The sequence below is a fragment of the Peromyscus leucopus genome, chromosome 14 (genome assembly GCF_004664715.2).
Source record: "Peromyscus leucopus breed LL Stock chromosome 14, UCI_PerLeu_2.1, whole genome shotgun sequence".
Lineage (NCBI taxonomy): Eukaryota > Metazoa > Chordata > Mammalia > Rodentia > Cricetidae > Peromyscus > Peromyscus leucopus.
The window spans coordinates 42,650,789-42,670,479 of NC_051075.1; the positions used below are offsets into that span (position 1 = coordinate 42,650,789).

At 38.1% G+C, this 19,691-nt stretch overlaps 1 protein-coding gene across 1 annotated transcript in view; it reads right to left on the reverse strand.

Annotated features, from left to right (window-relative positions):
• Positions 1 to 380: 380 nt before the first annotated feature.
• Kcnh5 (potassium voltage-gated channel subfamily H member 5) overlaps positions 381 to 19,691 on the reverse strand; it is a 297,452-nt gene continuing 278,141 nt past the window's right edge. Inside the window, exon 11 of the mRNA XM_028858007.2 lies at positions 381 to 6,685. Within this exon, the coding sequence (XP_028713840.1) occupies positions 5,735 to 6,685 (951 nt within the window). The 3' untranslated portion in view covers positions 381 to 5,734. The remainder of the gene's footprint in view (positions 6,686 to 19,691) is intronic.

Consider the following 19,691-nt stretch of genomic DNA (forward strand, 5'->3'; position numbering starts at 1 on the left):
AGGTCATCAAAGAAGGATGACTCTGGAACTTCATTGTTGCAACTGCATTTTCCACAGTTTACGCAGGGGGACCGGAATCAGCTCATAGGTGATTTTTCTTAACAAAACGAAACTAACAATAAAGAAGAATCTATTCAGCACAGAGCCATCTGAATTTACTTCTTGTTCAATTCCTACAGTTGAGCTAAGTTTAATAATTGATATTATCTAAACATTTGAAAACTCCTTAAGACTTGGAATGAGTATACATTGTCCTCTTACCTTTCAGGGGGTGGTGGTGTGGCAGTCAGGAAAATATATTATAACTATAGAAAAGGGGTATTAATAGTTTTCCTCCTGCTTGACTGGTCCTACTATTGCTGTTCTCTGTGAATGTCTTAGTTTTTGTTTTTGTTTTTTCCCCTTTCTCTTTTGCAGTTAGTTGCAAATCTAGACTTAACCAACCTTCTTATTGACAGGCCTGTTTACAGAAAAAAGAAATGTGAAAGTAAGCCAAATGCTACACAATAGCAAAACACAGGACTTTTTTTAAAATGTGCATACACTCACTGGAGTTGACTAGAATGCACCTCTCAGCAATGCCAATGATAAAGTCTAAAGCACCCTCCACTGTGCATCACTTCCCCCCACCTCCAATGTGGATATGTAAATCCTGATCTAGACTCTCACACATGCAAGCAGCCAAGCATTAGTAACTTACTTAGCACTTGAATCCACATTTTTATCCTGATTGTGTGACCCTGATGAACATTAGCTCTGGTTTTGTTTTCCTGGCCCAGGATAAGAAGATTTTCTATAACATTAAAACAATCTTCATCAACTCTAAAACGGAATAGCTGTCATCTTGCAATCCTAATGGTTTTCTTATGTAAGCTGCTAAAGCATTCAGGCTGCAAGCATAAGATTCCACTCAAAGGAAACTGATTGAAAATATTTACTTATATGCAAAGCAACTGTTAGTTGTAATGCCATAGGCCTAATATAGTAGATAAAAATATAAATATTATTAATCGCTTAGCAAATAGAGGATTATAGTAGAGAGTAAAAAGTCAGGGCCAATGATGGACTATCTCTTAACCCCCTTTGACTCTAAGTCTTAATTTTTTAAAAACATTTAAAGCTAATAATTTTTCGATGCTTGCAAATATGTGTATTTCAAAATATTCTTAGTAAATTCTTAATTGGAAACACATTTTAAAATTGCAGGTTGGTGAGAATCCTGGCAAAATCCAATGAGAGATCTAAACATAAATGTTCTTTCTGTTGAAATTAAAAAAAAAAAAGTCTCCTTTGTGTTTAGTGTTCTCATTATTTTCTTACCCTGAACCATCACAGCAAATATAACAATAAGACTTTATGTGGAGCCCTGAGGACAAAAGGCTCCCTTGCAGAATGAAAAAACATTAACAAAATGAGCCTTATGTTCAAAAATCAAATGTTTATATATAGTACACTGCTTCCTTGAATTCTAACAATAACCATCCCATCAATTTCTCATTTAACACACTGTCACTAAGGACACAAACCATGAGCACGTGTTAGTGCCTTTCAAATGGCTAGTATGGTTTTTCTGTAAAGAAAGACTACTTCCCATTGACCTAAGAAGAGCCTGATAGAACATGGGAGGAGTTTGGACCTTTTTTTTTTTTTTTTTTTTTTTTTGGTACTTATTATTTGGAAAACTGATATAGAAACATGCTAAAGGCAGCTGACTACCCAAACTTTGCTAGATTGACAGAGCTGGAGTCAGAATCTGAGATGGCACTCAGTGATGTGTAAAATCCAAACATACATTCTTCTCGCCCTTTCCAAGAGAATCCCAGGAGCGATACTCACATCTAAGAAAGGTATCAAAGCACAGCATTCACCTAAGGAAATACTCATTTTAGAGGTCTCTGTGTGTGGTAGCTCTAGACAAATTTTCTCATTCTCTACGTGAAACTTTGGTGTGGGGTGGGGGCACTCAGAAATTAACTTTAAAAAGAGAAATGATACAAGGTAACAAAATTCAACAATAACTAAGTTAGTGAAAAAAGAGGCCATGAATTTGAAAGAGAGAGAGCATGGAAGGGTAGACAGAAGGATTTGGAGAGAGGAAAGGGAAGGGGAAATATTGTAATTAAATTTTGAAAAGGACAATTTCACAAGGATCAGCTGCTACACAATTCCAATCACTTCCTTGAAGACTAACTCAAAAGAAAAACAAACAAAACAAAACAAAAAAACCCAACAGGTTTTTCCAAAAGAATTCCAGTTTTTGAATCTCACAGGTAAACAATATCTCCTTAAATTCCGTGTGACTTGTATTTAGATTTCAGTTAGGTTAATTTTCAAAATTTTACTTTAGTTTGCTGTTTTAAGTAACACTCCTGTGAATGTACTGGGTAGCACTGAGTAGGTCATTGTTCTAGAAGCCATCAAAACCTCTCATCCTCATGTTCTCTGCCCTCTGCCCTATGCAAAATTGTATGGAATTTTCTTAACATTCAGGATGTTTTGTAGCCTTGTACACAATGGGAAGTGTGATCAAGGTTGCAATAAAAAGTTTCCTTTAAAGAATGAAGTTTGAGTGTGAACTGGATCACTATTCCTGAACTAGTTCAAAGTCACTCATGTAAATGGGAGACACTAGGAGTTTTGATGTTGTTTTCTATCTTTGGGGTTTCTATTTGCTCTTGATTGCAAGCTCTTCTGTCTACTAGATCACACTTAGTGCAACACTATCCTGATACAGGTCAGCAAATCTCCCTGCTCTGATGCGAAGATCACAATTCTGTTTGCATTCGATTTTTGACCGTCATGTCACAACCACCTGCCCAGAATACAGTGTCTCATCTTACATTTTCATAGCATCGTAACAGAGTTAAAGATGTATAGGTTGCTTTGCAAAATGTTTGCATTTCAGATACAAATCCACTTAGTCCTATTAGTACACTGTTCAGAAGTATAATAATAAAAAAAAATATTCTAGATGCACCAAGAGCACCTATACGGTGTAGGAAGAAAACATGCAGTCATCTGGTCCCGCAAAGAGCCTGCACTGTCTGTGTGCTGGTTGAGGCTACACAGAATGTGATTGTATTATTATCACATGTGTGTAAGCAAGCATTCTGGCTAAATTCTACTGTGAAGAATTTTAAAATCTGGAAACCTAAGACTATATACAATGTTCGCTGAAGATGTGCAGAGTGTGCTCAGCACCACATCGTGTCATGCACTCGGAGGACAGGAGTCTGGAAAAGAATACTGTGGGAACTGCACCAAAAATTAAGCAATTGACACTTCCCCTCCCTAGTGAAGGTCCAGCACAGTTCAAAACCATTGTGTTACTTTCCCACCTATGGGAACATGTGTTTAGATAGAAATCTCATTGTGGCTAATGTTGTAAGTCATTAGCTAAAACTGTCTGAGTCAATGTCAGATCCTGGCAAAGGTTTGTAAGCCTAATATGAAAAGTCATGCATTACATTTCAATCCAGTTTCCTGCGTCAGTGACCCTCTTATAGCTTGAAACCAGCTGTTAGTTTTGGATGTAGCTAAAGTCAGAACAATGATTTTAGAGCTCATGGTTTTTGTTTTTGTTTTTATCACCCATTCATCTTTAAAGGTATTTGTCACACTTGACTTTAGCAAATAAGAAGAAGCTCTGAAACCCAGTAAATCTTAGAAGTCAATGGCAAGGTATCTTCCACAGTACAAAAGCTAAGACAAGCAAGCCCCCCAAACCTCTGTTTTAAGGCTGATTCTGTAATTTCATTTCCTTTTGCCTGTGGCATATAGGAATCTTAGCAGGACAAGGAGATATATGGCCCTGGAAATGTCCATTTTGAGTAATGGAAAGGAAAACAACTGTAACCCACTGTACCTAACATACATTCCAGGAGTCCTAGAAAAAAAAGGGGTACATCTTAGGGGCATGTGGAGAACTTTTACAAAGTCTTACTGTTTCATACGTCTCCAGTATGACTGTGGTAACTCTTCTTTCTACAATTTTAGAGACACTGGGAGATAGAAAAGCACATAAAATTGGGTATAAAAAAGCAAAATATTTTCTTTGATTTTTGTCACCGTTGTTTGTATGTTCACCTGTCTATATAGGCATATATAATGCATGTATATTTATAGCCTAGCAATACACAAGTGATTGAAATATACTTTCAGGTTAATGCAAACACTAGCTTCCTTACTCTCAATATTGAATTTTGTGCCTGCACCAACTGAAAAGCACTCCCCCAGGAAGAACTCTGGAAAACATTCTGGAGTCATAAGAAACAGCTTCCACGAGTTCTCAAGAGGGGTATGCATTTCATTTTGAGTATTTATCATCTGAGGGCCTAAATACAGACAGTGCAACATTTGTGACTTCTCTTTTGGTTGGTAATAGGCACTTTCTCAGAAGAGGAATTGTTACCCAAAAGACTATGACATTCAGCCCCACAAGCCTCTTGTGAGTGGATCTGCCGGAGCCATAGTGGTCTATTGTATCAACCCAACAGAAGGCCAGCAATGCAACTGTGTGCAAAAGAGCTTAGGGAATTTTGTACCCAGAATAAAGTCATAGAAAAGCGGTTATCTGAATAAAGTAACTTAATGTTGCCTTCTAGGTTAGTTATTTTGTAAGTTAACCACAACTCAAGTTGTCAACCTCTTCAAGCAACAAAAATCATGTGTCTGCATTTCTGTACCTATAGTTCATTTTTTCTAAGCCACGGATGTGCAATTAAAACATGTCCAATTGCTTATATCCTTTTCAAAAAATTATATCATTAACAGTTAAAATTTTGATATGTTTCTTTGCTAAGAGCCTTTCAACACCCCCCCCTCTTTGAACAAGTTATGGAAATATAAATGTAGAACATTCATTGCCTTTGGACAATCAGCATATCTAACATATTGTTAAAAGGCTCTTATACCCTGTGGTGCAGTGTTTTCTATAATAATATACACTATATTAACAATTGAGTATTTATGGTGTTGATAATGTCAGCTCCCAAAATGACAGTTGTTCTCCAAGACGGAGGGAGCAGGGAATTCTTTACATAAGAGCTAATGATTACTATCTAATACAATGCTAAAAAGGAGAGGTATCATTGAGTGGAAATGCAATTCATGCACAAAACCCAAAGCAATAAGTTCTCGGTATCTGACACTGGCATCAGTTGTAGGCAACAGCACAGTCATTTCAATGGAGCAAACATTGCCTGTAGGGAAAAAGAACCTAACACTAAGTTACAGAAAAATACCCTATGGCATGAGATTGTAAAATGGTCTGACAGCTTCAGAAGCTGCACTCTTCCCTTGACATTAATCTATAATTTTAACTAAACAGAATAGTGAAGAAATGACAGCTCGATATACTCAGCCTGAGATCAAGTTTGTCATGGCAACATTGGCAGGTTGGACCCTGATTCTTCAAAGATTACATTGCCCTAGTTAACAAAATTCATACTTTTTTTTTTTATTACAGAATAGAGATTATAAATAAATGTAAAGTGTGCATGCAGTCAACTGCATAATATACAAGCAATATCTATGCTTTGAATAATCATCTTTGGCAGGCCAGAATCCAGCTGGACATGCAGTATGTACATATCAAAATCCATATTGTGTTCATCATATTGAAAGCAAGTGAAAATATATATATGTATATACTATATATACACACATATGTATATAGATGTATATACCATTTTAAATATATTGACAAATATATATGTATATATATATTTATATATTAAAAGTTAATTTCATCTTTGTCAGATTCAGGTGACTCGGGCCTTGAGACACTAAAAATATCCTGACATGGTATTTGGGGAGGTACTGGGAGTGGCATTTGGGGTTTTGGAGAGGAGGTCTGGGGTATACTTTTCTCTGAGAGTAGTTTTAAAATTTCTGCCACCTGCTTTTCCAGGGCAGTCATTCTGCAGCTCAGCAGCTGGATGTCCTCTTTGAGTTCGTGTTTTACTTCCTGCAGTGTGGTTTGTAAGGCCTGCTCAGGGATGGGGTAAAAAGGATGCTTGGCATCAGCCTGGATAGGACTGTGTTCTAGAGGACTTCGGGCCTCACCAGCTTTATCCAAACGAAGGTCACTTTTTGTAATCCCACTGTCACAAGAGTCTGTTTTCCTTAACGGGTTCTTGGTCACACTGTTCTCTGAATCACTGCCTTTGGGGTCCTCTGACAACAGCCCCATCGACTCAGCTTTGGTGACATTATTCCAGTCTTCCTTTTTCTCCTCGTGGGTCCCCATGTTGTTTTTCAATCTCAGCCACCCTTTCCCGTTTCCGTTCTTCATTCTGATGGGGCTGTTGACTTTGAGACATTTTTGTTCGGCACCACCACTGTTGGGCTTCAGTTCCATGGCATCACGGTTGTTCTGCTTAAGGGACTCGCTGGTTTTCACATAGGCCAGAGATGTCTGGATGGGGGTAATCTGGGACACGGTGACCACACTGGTACCTGTGATGGAGGCGCCGTTCTGCAAAGGGCGGCTCTCCACCTGAAGCTGGCTCCTCTCAGGGTCATTCTGCACTGAGCCCTGGTTCCTCAGTTCCTTCTGCTGCTTGAACTTCTGGAAGAGCTTCCGAACTGGGTGGTCCACAGGGATGCTGAGAGTCACCTCGTTCTTCTGCCGTAGCCGCTCTTCCTCCTCTTTTTTCACGTCACTAATTTTACGGAAGATGATCTGGAGAATGGGGGACATGATTAAACCATGGTTACAGAAGCAGATGACTTTGTACTCGAGTAATACTATGCTGGGTATGCATAGAAAACATCTGCACACACCACATACAAAAAACATCTGCACACACCACACACAGAAAACATCTGCACACACTATACACCCTTTTCCTAAGGGAGAATTTATTTAGATACCACATAACAACCCAATACACCCAAAATTTAACACAGTAACACTGACTGCTTTCTTATATACTACAGGGTGAAAGCGGTTGACACAACACTGTAAAAGTACTTCATGGCCCCATTTAAAAGGATATACACAAATATATACTAGTACATGTGGGTTTGTATACATATAAATATATATTTCTTGAACTTCCCTGGAACACGTCCTCATTTTGGCATGGTTTCTCCCTTTTTGAGTATGTTTCAAAACAGTTTTTAACATTATCCTCTGTTTATGGATAAGAGCAGGAGTTCTAGGCTTCATGAGTACTGAAAAGGTACCAAGTGAGATGACCAGGGCGCACAGCAGGGGGTGGAGAGTGAGTACATTGACTTATGTGCCCACAAGCGCAGAACAAGAATCTGTGAGGAAAAATGTCTAAGAAACAAGTATAAATCACACACATCCTTAAAGTTGCTGGTAAGTAGACCACCTCAGAAACACTTGAACTTCCACCTCTAAAATATTCAAACATAAGAATTTTGCTCATGTGACACTTTTGACGGAGATGGAATTTCAAATCTTAAGACTCTTGATACTTTACATATGAAATTCAATATAGAGTATGTGTGATGTTAGGTGGGCATCCCTCAATAAATAAATATACTATTAAAATCTCCTGAAAATATTGAGAAGAAATTGTGGTGACACCATGAAAGGTAATAAAAATTATTGGCTATATGAGATATTACCAAGTATATTTTCAGTTAGAAGTTAACTTATTGAGTTTTTTTTCCCTCAGAATCCTGAAAAACAAAGTAACTACAGATGAAATCTGTGAGGAAAATTAAGAAGAGTTTCACTATATGTAGCACTTTCAGAATCAAACAATTTTACAACCCAAACAAAATTATTTCTCTCTTTCATCAGCCCATGTTGTTGTCTAGAGTAACAACACCTGTGGAGCATGTAGTCCCAACCCATAACAGACCCTCAAAATATGTTGGTTCTCTCCCCTTGAACTCAAAAGACCTCCAACTTGTAAAAATTTTATCACCTTTTAAAGGTTCATCAGATCCCAGGAGTAACATATAGTCACAGATTATACAACAGAAAGAAATATTAATGATGACTGATGTCAACAGAGAAGTCAAAAGTCGAGCAGGCAGTAATCATCCTTCTATGCCACACCACATTTTCTAGATTGAGATTGGCACACTAAAGCCAACCTACTAAGTGGTAATAACTTGTATCTTAAAATAAATAAATATTATAAATTCAATAATTACATGAAAAGTCTACCATATGTTCTCCTCTCTGATAGCACATGAAATTGGGCCTTTTTTTTTTTTAAACAGATGTAACACTAATCACAAAGTCTGACATCAAAGCCACAGCAGTTTAAATAGAAATCTTCCTGAGGTTTGATGCACTTCTTATCCTTCATACAGAAACAGAACATGCACCAAGCCTTAAGGGCATTAACACCCTTTGGGATCAGACAGACACCAATGTGGAAAACTCAGATACTATTTGTGTTGGTCCCATGAGCTGACAGAAGGAGCCTGGTATAAATGACTCTCCACATCCCAATCAAACTCACCCCAAGTCACTCATTTAAATAGGCAGTTACTTAGCCCAGAGCAGATAAAGCCTTGATGTGATCCTTGACATTAGGGGAAAAGGAATTCATTTCAAATCCCAGCAGAGAAGAGCAAGTACTTGACACACAGGAACAGATATGACACAGGACAACCACACAATGTGTGGGTCATACTAAACAAGCACACATTATTGGGCATGTTGAGAAGTATCTGGATTCACATGAAACTTTATTTAACACAGAGTCTTGTATTTTTGTGACTCCACTTGGTGTCCCTCTATTGTGCAATAGATCAGACTATTGTCATTCATATAATATCTCCAAGTATCTCACAGCTTATAAAATCCACATGGAAACACTTGGTATCTCTGGTAATTGAGAATTATGGGCATCTGAACTCAGGAACAATTTTTTTTAAAGATTTTTCACTATAATAGCTAACGATGCATGCAATTATTGTGTGCTTACCAAGTTCAGGATGTTGAGTGATTTAGGATTGCAATATACCTATGAAAAATATCAATTAAAAAGGCTTTTCTAGCTTTTTCTGAACCAAAAGCTGCTCATAGTCACCCTCTGAAGCAAATAGACAAAGGTATTCAGATTGCTAATATTAATGAGAACAAAGGCTCCAAATACCAAAATACCTAGCACAAAGGGTGGCCTGGCAGAGGGCCAGACCGCCTGTGTGCATCAGGAGACAAATGAAGCAGAACTGGATTAGCATATGTTGCTACCAAGAAAGTAACCGGAATTTGCAAAGAGGAAGAACTGGAGTTTGGGGTGTTGGGTGGCCGAATTCTGCACTGCATACCACTACTGTTCCTTTATCTCCCTGCTGCAGAGGGTGAGGCCACGAGGCAGTAGATACACCTAGCATCCCATGTTTGGGGGAAGTTGAACATCAAGCCTGGTGCTGATTTTTCATCTGGATTTGATGGAGTAGCAGGACCGACATCCCCTCTCAAGGCAGCAATGTATGCTGGGAAAAAAAAAGAAAAGAAAAGAACAGCATGTCTCCTGCGGAGACTGAAGGCTCAGCTCTTTGCTCCTCATCCCTTACTTCCGTTGTAGGCTAGGTGAGCACTGATGAGGATCCACACGGGCTCGGGACTTGTGACTTCAGCCCTTCAGAAGCTAGATACTGAGAAAGCAGTGCTTGAGATAGGAAGAGATATTGCCCTCTGTGGATGTTCAGACACTTAAACAAGCCACACGTAGGGGAAATGAGCAACCAAGCATAGTCAGTACCCTGAGTAGTGACCACAAGCCTTCCAGACCTCAAACACAAGCCTGAAGTACTGAAGTTGGTTACGCCATCTTTGTCCCATACCAGCTCAGTCTTGAGCCCAGTGAAAGCAGGCTGGAAAAAGAGGGTTATAAGATTCCATACCCAAAGCATACATTTTTAAACTAAAACCTAGATACTAGCAAGGCCCTTGCATTTGATCAAATGCCTAACATATCTATGTATTTCAAGCCAGGACATATTTTTTTAAAGTATTTGATTTAATGGAGCTTACTGAATTATAAGTAATTTACTATGGAACAAAAAATCAATTCAATGTGAAGGTTATTAAAAAATTTACCTATAGCAACATAGTCCCTCACACACTTGCATCTCCCCATTTAACTGTCATCCATACTGTGTGAGACAGGTCCTGTTAATCTCATGAACAGAAGAGCAAATGGAAGCACAGAGAATTTAAATTGTTTGTCTTCGGCCACACAGCTAGCAAGCAGCTAGGATTCAAAGCTAAGGACTTGAACTTCATATAATCCTAACCATTATATAATCCTAACCTGCTGTTACAATTCAGGACAATTGAGTGCTGTCCCCTGGACCATGAGGGACCCTTGGATAATTGAGTGGGTAGAGGATGAAAAGATGCAGGCATTTCCACACCCAAAAAGTACCCTTCACAGAAGACTCTTAAAAGAGTGAGATTGAAACTCTATGCTTGCTGGATCAGTGGCAGCCTTGACTAATGGCTGGAGAGATCTCTGTGACAGACTTTTATAACCGCTTAATGAGAGGACTTCCAGACTCTCCTGATTCACAAAGGCAAAGCCAGTAAGCTTGCTACACTCTACCCTCCATCAAAATCCATGCTGCCTTTGTACCCTTGAGTTACCGTCAAGGCTGCCTTGTGTTTTCTCTTCCTTATACACATATCAAATGCATTATCTTTATGTAAAACAGGGGAAGGCAAGATCAAAGAATGTGTTTTTCCCTGGACTCTGACACTATCTTTTATCCCTCTAACACCCAGATTCATTTGTTTAGGAGAATGGGATTTTTTGTCTGTTTTGTTAACTAATACATCTCTGTAACAGGGCCTGCTATAGTGACTATCCTTTAAAAATACATTCATTTATTTAAAGTCATGTATATAGGAGAACCCATGTATGAGCATGCACATGTGTGAGTGCAGGTGCCTGCAGAGTCCAGAAAAGGGTGTCAGAAACCATAGAGCTAGAGTTATAGGCAACTGCGAGATGTCTCACATGGATGCTAGAAACCAAACTCAGATCCTCTGCAAGAACAATAAGTGCTCTTAAATACTGAGCAATCTCTCTATCCTCTCAAAAACTAAATTTTATCCAAACAACCTCATATACTTAGAAAATACATTGGAAATAGGGCTGTATTACAAATAATGGGTCCTTTCTTGTTATTATCTTCCATACTCTAAACAGTCAATGATACCTGGTTTTGCAATTTTAATTTTTATTTGTTTCGAGAATTTTTTAAGTGAATATTGTATTTCTATCATTTCTCCCCTACTCCAACTCCTCTTGTGTCCACTCCTGCCTCTCTCAAATTTATCACCTCTTCTTCTTTATTATTACACACACACACACACACACACACACACACACACACACACACACACATACACACACACCCTGCTGAGTCCATTTAGTGTTGCTCACTAGTGTATATGTGTTTAATACTGACCACTTGGAATTGATACCTATCGAGGAGCTTGTTCCTGAAGAATACTGAAACTCTCTCTCATGGCAGCTATTAATTACCTATAGTTCTCCTTCTGGGAGTGCAGCCTTGGGAAACTTCAGGTAAGTGTAGCTCTAACGCTTCATCAAAGAAGCTTGTTTTTGCAACATACAGAAACCAATGTAGGAAAACACAGAGAACAACTGACCTTGGGGTGCTCAACCCCACTTGATACATCAACAACACAATCCCTGTCCCAAGGTTCAAAGAACAGCACAGAAAAAAAGAAAAATTGTTAGAGCCAGGGACCAAGATGTCCACAGTGAGATAGGGTCTTCAGACACAATAGGATAGCTGTACCTATAAAGTCTGGGCATTTTATTATTGATAACTATATCTACTACTATCTCCTCAATTGAAGTTACTGCTGTATTATCCTTAACATCTGGCCCACAAGTTGGTAGTTAACAAAGGCATGCTATGTAGAGTCAGTTCAAAACTGATGCACAAATCCATTTTTGAAGATTCTTTATTCAGAATGGTTATAGGGATATCTATCATGAACTTAATTTCTAGCTTATGATAATACTCTATTTTCTTCGTAAAAGGTAAGAGAATATAAACACAGAAATTTAAAGCTGTCCATAAAAAGAAAAAACTGAATTTATGTTTATGAGGTCTAACAGCTCATCCACTGGGCTCTACCATAAGTTGATTCATGTCTTAATGCAAAGAACAATTTGTTGTATTGTTTTGTCTTATGCCAAAAATTAATGCATTATCTGAGAAATAAGAAAATAAAATATCAGCAATGCCTAACTAGGTAACCCATTGCATTTTAAAAACACTGCATATTACAAACCTTCCCTCTAAATTCTCATAGTTTTGGAGATAACTTTATGAGCTTACATTTCTGTGGTAATTATTCTATGCAACCATTGCAGCATTCTTTAATTAACTCTATTGAATGCTTCCTTTAATGGAAATATTTATCTTGACATTTTTATCAAGTAATGAAATGTTTCAAGTAAATAACACAATAGAAAGACTGATAGATTTTATTTAGTAAAACCTTTTATATGTAATGTGTATTGTTTAGATAAAGTAATTCTGACTGCTACATTTTGACCACAGAGAAAACATGCAAACAATAAGATTCCTTATGATGCTTTTGAATCTTTCATGGGCATGTATTTACAGAAAGGAAATAGTATCACAATAATTTGGTATAAACTGTATAGATTAATTTTACAGTATTGCATTAAAATAATGCTGTTTACTCCAGAAAACCAGCATTATAATGACCCACAAAAAGATCATTATTTTTCAGATAACAAAGAAAAATGTAAATCTAAGATTACTAATATAGTATTAAAATGAATCAGTTCTTAATTTCCCCTCAGTATTAATAACCTTGTACTTGATGTACTCTAGGGCCATCTTTTGTCCACAGTAAATCAAATTGCTACTGAACACCATAAAAATCAAAGCTAAAATTATAAGCAGAAACTCGGGCATCAGGCTACACTCGCTTCTTGCTACACATTATTGGTAGCACGCATAATAGCCTGCGCTGTATCAACAAAGAGGTTTATTTCCTTTAAGCTTTCTGCCCTGGGCTTCATTGTGTTCTGAAGAACCTGCTGGAAGGTTTAATTTATTTAAATGATAAAAGCTTCTTAAATTTAACAGGGAACATGGCCAACTGAGCTTTCCATTTCAAAAGTAGGACATTTGATCATAAAAGTGATATCAAAATTGAATAATTTGAATGTGTATTGAACTTTGAAATCCAATAGAAGCAGTGGAGAGGAATCATTTGTTTAATAACATGGGTTTAGCATTATGTGATTTGTAGAGAGATAGAGGTGTTTTTTTTTTTTTTTCTCAAATGGGCCATCACTTTCCAGATCCATGAATCCAAAGAACTGAATGGGAATTTACAGCTCTCTGCAATCAAACAGTGAGGAGCTATGGTTCTGCTGACTCTCCCGGGATCCAGCTGCTTTGACTCATTGGTTCATTCCATTTTCCACACACTTAGTCACTCATTCTAGTTCTGGCTCTTCCAAACCATTTCAGCCTGAGCAAATACAAAGAAATATTTATTAAACACTATCCTGGGCAGATTGGAGGCTGTGAGCTCTTAATAAATCACATGATGCTGTCCTTGTAGTTGCCTGTACATTTAGATGTGTTGATGGAAATGATGACATACCAGGACCTTGGGAGATACGGCAGCTTGACTGTACCCTCCAAGCCGCACAAGAGCAAAATGATACTATGATGTAGGTGACCCTTTATGTTTCCAAATGAAATTTGAGGAATTCATAAATTAATTAATTAAAGTATAAAGTAAAATGAAGGAAGAAAAGTTGGCAGAGAAGAAAAGGAAGGGAAAAGAGGAAGAGAGAAAAAGAAATGCTTTCATTTTGGTAATGTGTGGGTGCTTCCCACTATGAATGAGGAAGTAGTTGGTAGGAAGAAAATGTCTTCTCTCTTTCTCTGCCCCTCCTCCCCTCTCCCTCTCTCGTTCTCTCCCAATCTCCCTTCTTTCTCTTCCCCCTTCTTTCTTATCTCTGCCCCCACACATCCATACTATGAAAACAACTAGAAATCAGAGTCAAGTGTTAAGTCACATTTGGAACTTGTTCTTTGCATAAAAAGTTCTAATAAAATTTTGTGCACAACAGCTTTTCAATCTTCTTTTTAATCCTATACTATGCTATTCTATTTTCTTTTCCATACCTGCCTAGAATCAATGGACACGAGAAAGTGGATGGGGAAGAGCTCATGAAGCTTCAACCCTATGCAAAGAACTACATGCAACTGAGGAGAGCTGGGAGCAGGAGAGGTGGTCTTCCCCAGAAAAGAGCACACCAATTGTTGTCCAGTGCCAAATGGTCAGCCCTGAGAATATGCATACAAGTAACATTTTATAGACTGACAGGCTATATTTAGGAATATATATTATAATGTATATATATATATATATGAATATATGAGCGAGGGGAAAGAAGCTAGCCAACTATTTTCTATGCCCACTGCTTTCTTTTTTCTAACCTGTGTTAAACACAGCCAACCTCAAGCCACACAAACTACTGCCATTGTGTTTCAGTCTCTTCCAAGAAAGCCACAGGGTGGGAGGCCATCACTGAGAGCAGCGCCACCCAGTGATCTGTCACTGGATTGGCTCCTTCTTTCCAAGTCTCACATACTAATTTCCTTTTAAAACTTTAATTTTTGAGAATTGTCTGTACATGGAGTGTGTTCACATCATTTTCACTCTCTTCCCCACCCCCTCCAGCTGCCTTTGTCCCCATCACTCCATCTCAAATGCATACCCTCTTCTCTATTAATGTTACACACATGTAGATCTGTGTGTGTATGCACACACAAACTGCTGAGTTCATTTAGCATCATGATTGTATATTTAAGGCTGACCACTTTAATGGCTGTATCATTTCTAGTCTTACATGTATTTTTGTGAAGTTGCTTTTCCAAGATTTATTTTATTTTTAACCATGAGTCTATGTGTGCCCTGAAGAGGGTGTCAGAGCCCCTGGAGCTGGTGTTGACATCAGGTGTAAGGCACTTAATATAAGTGCTGGGGACTAATGCTGAGTACCAAGTCCTCTTTGCAAGAGTGGTTTGTGCTCTTAACCACTGAGCCATCTTCCCAACCTTGATGACTTGTATTTTATTTTAGAATAAATGGTGACAGGGTCCACTATTGGTATCAATTTTAGCTAGTTCCTAAGAGCATTGCTCTGAAGAATACTCAAAAAAGTAACATCGTTTAATTTTTAAGAATTTAGCATGAAAATTTTAGCTTACTCAAGCTCAATTTTTTTTTTGAAGTCCAATAAAGGAAAACATCATCGTTGTGTTTTGCCGAGAAAGGAAGATTGCAACTCCCAGTACTTGCCGAGTTCCATAAATGAATTGTTGGACCACATTGTACTGGAGATAATCATTCCAGCCACAATAGATAACAGTCACATATTTTTATTTCTGGGAACATTAAACACCAATATTTAGGAAACTGTACTTGGTAATTTTCAGGGATTATTGCTGCATTAATCATCACATGAATCCATGTTAAAGAAGGGAAAACTGAGTCTGAGGAAGATTTTAAAATTCCCCCCAATTTCACACAGCTGTAACAAGGTAGGCTTTCTGAGCCAGGCCAATGGACATATAAGTTAGACTCCTGAAACTCGAGACTTCTTCAGTTAAATGTTTGTATTGGCTTGGAGGGAAGGTACTTAAAAAATGAAGGAATTCGGGACTTGGGAGATGGTTCAGTGGCTAAGGGTGCTTGCTACTCTTCCAAAAGACCCAAGTTCAATTCCTAGCATCCACACCAGGCCACTCACAACCACCTGTAACTCCAGGAAATCTGATGGCTTCTTCTGGCTTTTTCGGGTACCTGCATATAAGTGGCATATTCTCTCTCTCTCTCTCTCTCTCTATATATATATATATATATAGAGAGAGAGAGAGAGAGAGACAGAGACAGAGACAGAGACAGATAGAGATAGATAGATGATAAATAGATAGATAGATATAGATATACATGTGTGTATATATACATATATATGTATATATATGTATGTATGTATGTATTAAAGAAAAAACAGTGAATGAAACTGAATGACTTCTATGACTACATTCACTAGAAGTCCTATTCATGTGAATGCAGACTCTTGGGTACAGATGCAGACAATATTATTGGGCGTTGGCTTTTGTGATGCACTTGACAAAAGAGTTCAACCTGTCACTCCACTTTTGTCTTGCAACTCTGCACTTTATTTGCAATTATTTTCATTCATAGTTGTTCCCATTTAGTATATGAGGCTTGGGGGAATGATACGAGTGGCCTATACTCACCCTGTTAGTAAATAGTCAAGAGGAAACCCATTTCCCAAAGCAACACCAGTGTTTGTCCTGCTATTCTACGATAACGTGTGTGTGTGTGTGTGTGTGTGTGTGTGTGTGTGTGTGTGTGTGTGTTGGATATGTATGTGTGTATGAGATGTGTGTATATGTGGTATGTGTGTGTGGTGTGTGTGGTGTGTATGGTGTATGTGGTGTATATGTATGTGTGTGTGATGTGCGTGTATGTGGTGTGTGTGTGGTATGTATTGTATATGGTGTGTGTGTGTGATATGCATGTGGTGTGTGTTGAGTATGTGTATATGTGTCTAAAATTTTATTTTGAGCCAGGCATAGTGGCATACACCTTTAATCCTAGCACTCAGGAGGCAACACAAACAGATCTCTGTGAGTTCAAGGTCAGCCTGATCTACAAAGTGAGTTCCAGGAGAGCTAGAGCTAGGTAGTTAGTCCTTGTCTAAAACAATCAAGAAACTAACTTGTTTTGTAGTTTATAGTACACTTGTAATATATTACCCTACAGGGTCTTATTTGATATTATACATGTGTCAGTGGGAACAGACCTAATATGTGGTTTTAACTTTTGTCTTGGAAGAAAATGTCTACCTCAGGTGTGCAATTACTGAGGTGGAATATTTACAGTAATTTTAAGTGGATTTTTTTTCATAGTAAAAGAAATTTTCTTTAGTTTCTGCTTATGAACATAACTCTGGGACATTTATTTAAATTTTAGTTGTTTCTACATTTGCTTTAACATAGAATAGCACAATTTTCCTTTAGTATCACATAGACTCAGACTTAGAGAGAAAAGACTTAGAAATGTACATAGTTTGGGTGACATCACTACATTAAAATACAATTCTAATATTTTACAGGTGGAATCAAAATTACATTTAAAAAGGTGGCTAGGTATTTTGGCATTTCTTAGTTTTGTGGAGTTAGAGATCTGAAACTTAAAGGATTATTCAAAGTGATTGGCCCCTGAGAGCCATGCATCTATCCCTGGTGGTTTGACTTAGGACTCACTGTCCCCTGTCTCTGCGCCCACCATCTAGTTTCCATTAGGGTATGTACAATCTGTGGACTTTTAAGTTCTTTCGTCAAGTGAGGTTTTACCAAATAAAGGTCTCTTTGAGAGTTAGGGATCAAGAGCATATTAGCTCACCCCATTGGGCTACAAAATACAGGAAGTTGGACAGTTTATAGAGAAAAGAGGTTCACTCAGCCCACCGCTCCAGGGGCTGAAGAGAATGATGCACACCTCAGGGGAGGAGCCTCACAGCAGACAGCATCACAGTGGTGGGCTCCATGTGAAAGGGAGGTTCAGGGAAGGTGCTAGGCTCACAGTCCTACAGGACTTGTTTCAATCTCTCCTGGCTGGGGTGACCCCATCACTTCATTATTACCCACTGGCCTTAGCTCCTAAAGCTCACTTCAGGTGTTCCCCACTGTGGCACAGGAACCTCTGGGGAACACACTGGATCTAAACTGCATTGGGTACCAGCCTCAACTCTGTCTTCCTGTATGGGGTCTGTTATGCTCCTTTTATCCTTGTAAGTACCAGATGGATTTAAAGGCCTTGCTAAAATAAAAAAAATTTAAAAAAAGGTATTTTATCATGATGTGTGGCTATGCAATGCAAAATAGATCTTGGCTATTTATTTTCATTTTAATGAAAGCCATAAATATATATTCACCCAAGTTTAAAGCTGAGAATGTTATCTTCAAATATTTTTTATGTAACATCATCAAATTCTAGCTTCATGGTCTTTGTTCAATACCTGTATTTCAATTTTTTTTCCATAGAAATATAACTGCCCATGCAAGTAACATTGCCTTACTTACTTGGACCATTTCTACATTGATTTAATTTAGTAGAATATCACTAGAAACAATATTAGCAATTAGTGTCACTTCCAATTTGAAATCCTCTTCTGCAGGAGATTTGGTGTTTGAGCCACTGGAGGCTAGAATACCAGGCCTGGCCAGGGTTCCAACCGTGACCTCAGATACAAGTTCCATGATCTCTCTAGATGTTAGTTTATTTTACTAATAATAAAGTGATGGAGCTTATCGTTTTAGCAGTAGCTATTTTTAAATGGATAATACAGGCAGCCAGTGTTTGACTCGTTAAAAAGGACACAATCTACATTATGCTCTTGAAGTTATTCTTCACATAATTTTTTGCTAGAAATAACATGTTTGCCCTATTTTTCTAGGTGTCAAAATTTCCATGTACCAACTGCTGAGATTTCTGTGACCCTCCGTAACAATTATAGATCCAGGATAAATAAGTGCTCCTTTTATTTATGTTTTGATTCTGCGTCTGCTAGAGCCAACTGCTCACATGCTGTGCAGGGAGAAGATGAAAATTTGCTGCTAATTACCAAGGCTTGTGCTTCTAAATGTTGCTGGCCAGTAATTGAATATCAGTGTCTAGAGTCAAGCACTAGCTAATAACTTTGTCCCCACAGAGTTGAACAGTGATTAGTAAGTCTAGTCAAAGAAGATAGACACTCTACGGACTGTATCTTTGGTGTTACAATTGCCAGAAGCTGGAATCTACAATTTTAAAAAGAGAGTCAGTTTAAGTGATTGAGAGATGCCACCAACATGCATGTACATATGTACCCACAGCAGAGTCAGCAGAGGCTTGACAAGTGACATCTGAGCAGCTGTCTATGGGAATTCTGGTTAAGGAGAACACATTGCGTTATTGTGGCATGAATTGGGAAATTTTACACGTGAGCATTAATGTTAAAATATGTGCTAATTTTACTAGCAACTTCTATTTATGCCATTGGTATCAACTAAAATATTTGTCTATTAAAATATGTGGCTAATAATTATTCTGTTTGAAAAGAACATTATACGGTTTTTGTAGAATATTATTTTAAGGTGTGTTACATTTGTTTATGCTGTATTTATTTAACTCTGTGGAGCTGTGTTACTGTGCCTGCCTAAAGCACCTAATTGGTCTAATAAAGAGCTGAACGGCCAGTAGCCAGGATGGAGAAAGGATACGTGGGGCTGGCAGGCAAAGAGAAAAAAATAGAAGAAGAAATCTGGAAAGAGAGGAGATCGAGGATCAAGACAAAGAGGAGGATGCTAGGGGCCAGCCACCCAATCAGCCATGGAGTAAGAGTAAAGATATACAGAAGTAAGCAAAGGAAAAGGCCCAGAGGCAAAAAGTAGCTGGGATAATTTAAGAAAAGCTGACAAGAAATAAGCTAAGCTAAGGCTGGGCATTCATAAGAAAGAATGGGAGATGGGTGGCAGCCCCCCAAAAGAGCCAAAAGAGTAAAGAGCAAAAGAAGAGTATTTAAAAAATAAAAATAAAAAAATAAACACCCTTCTATTGCATTTCTTTTATCTTTAGC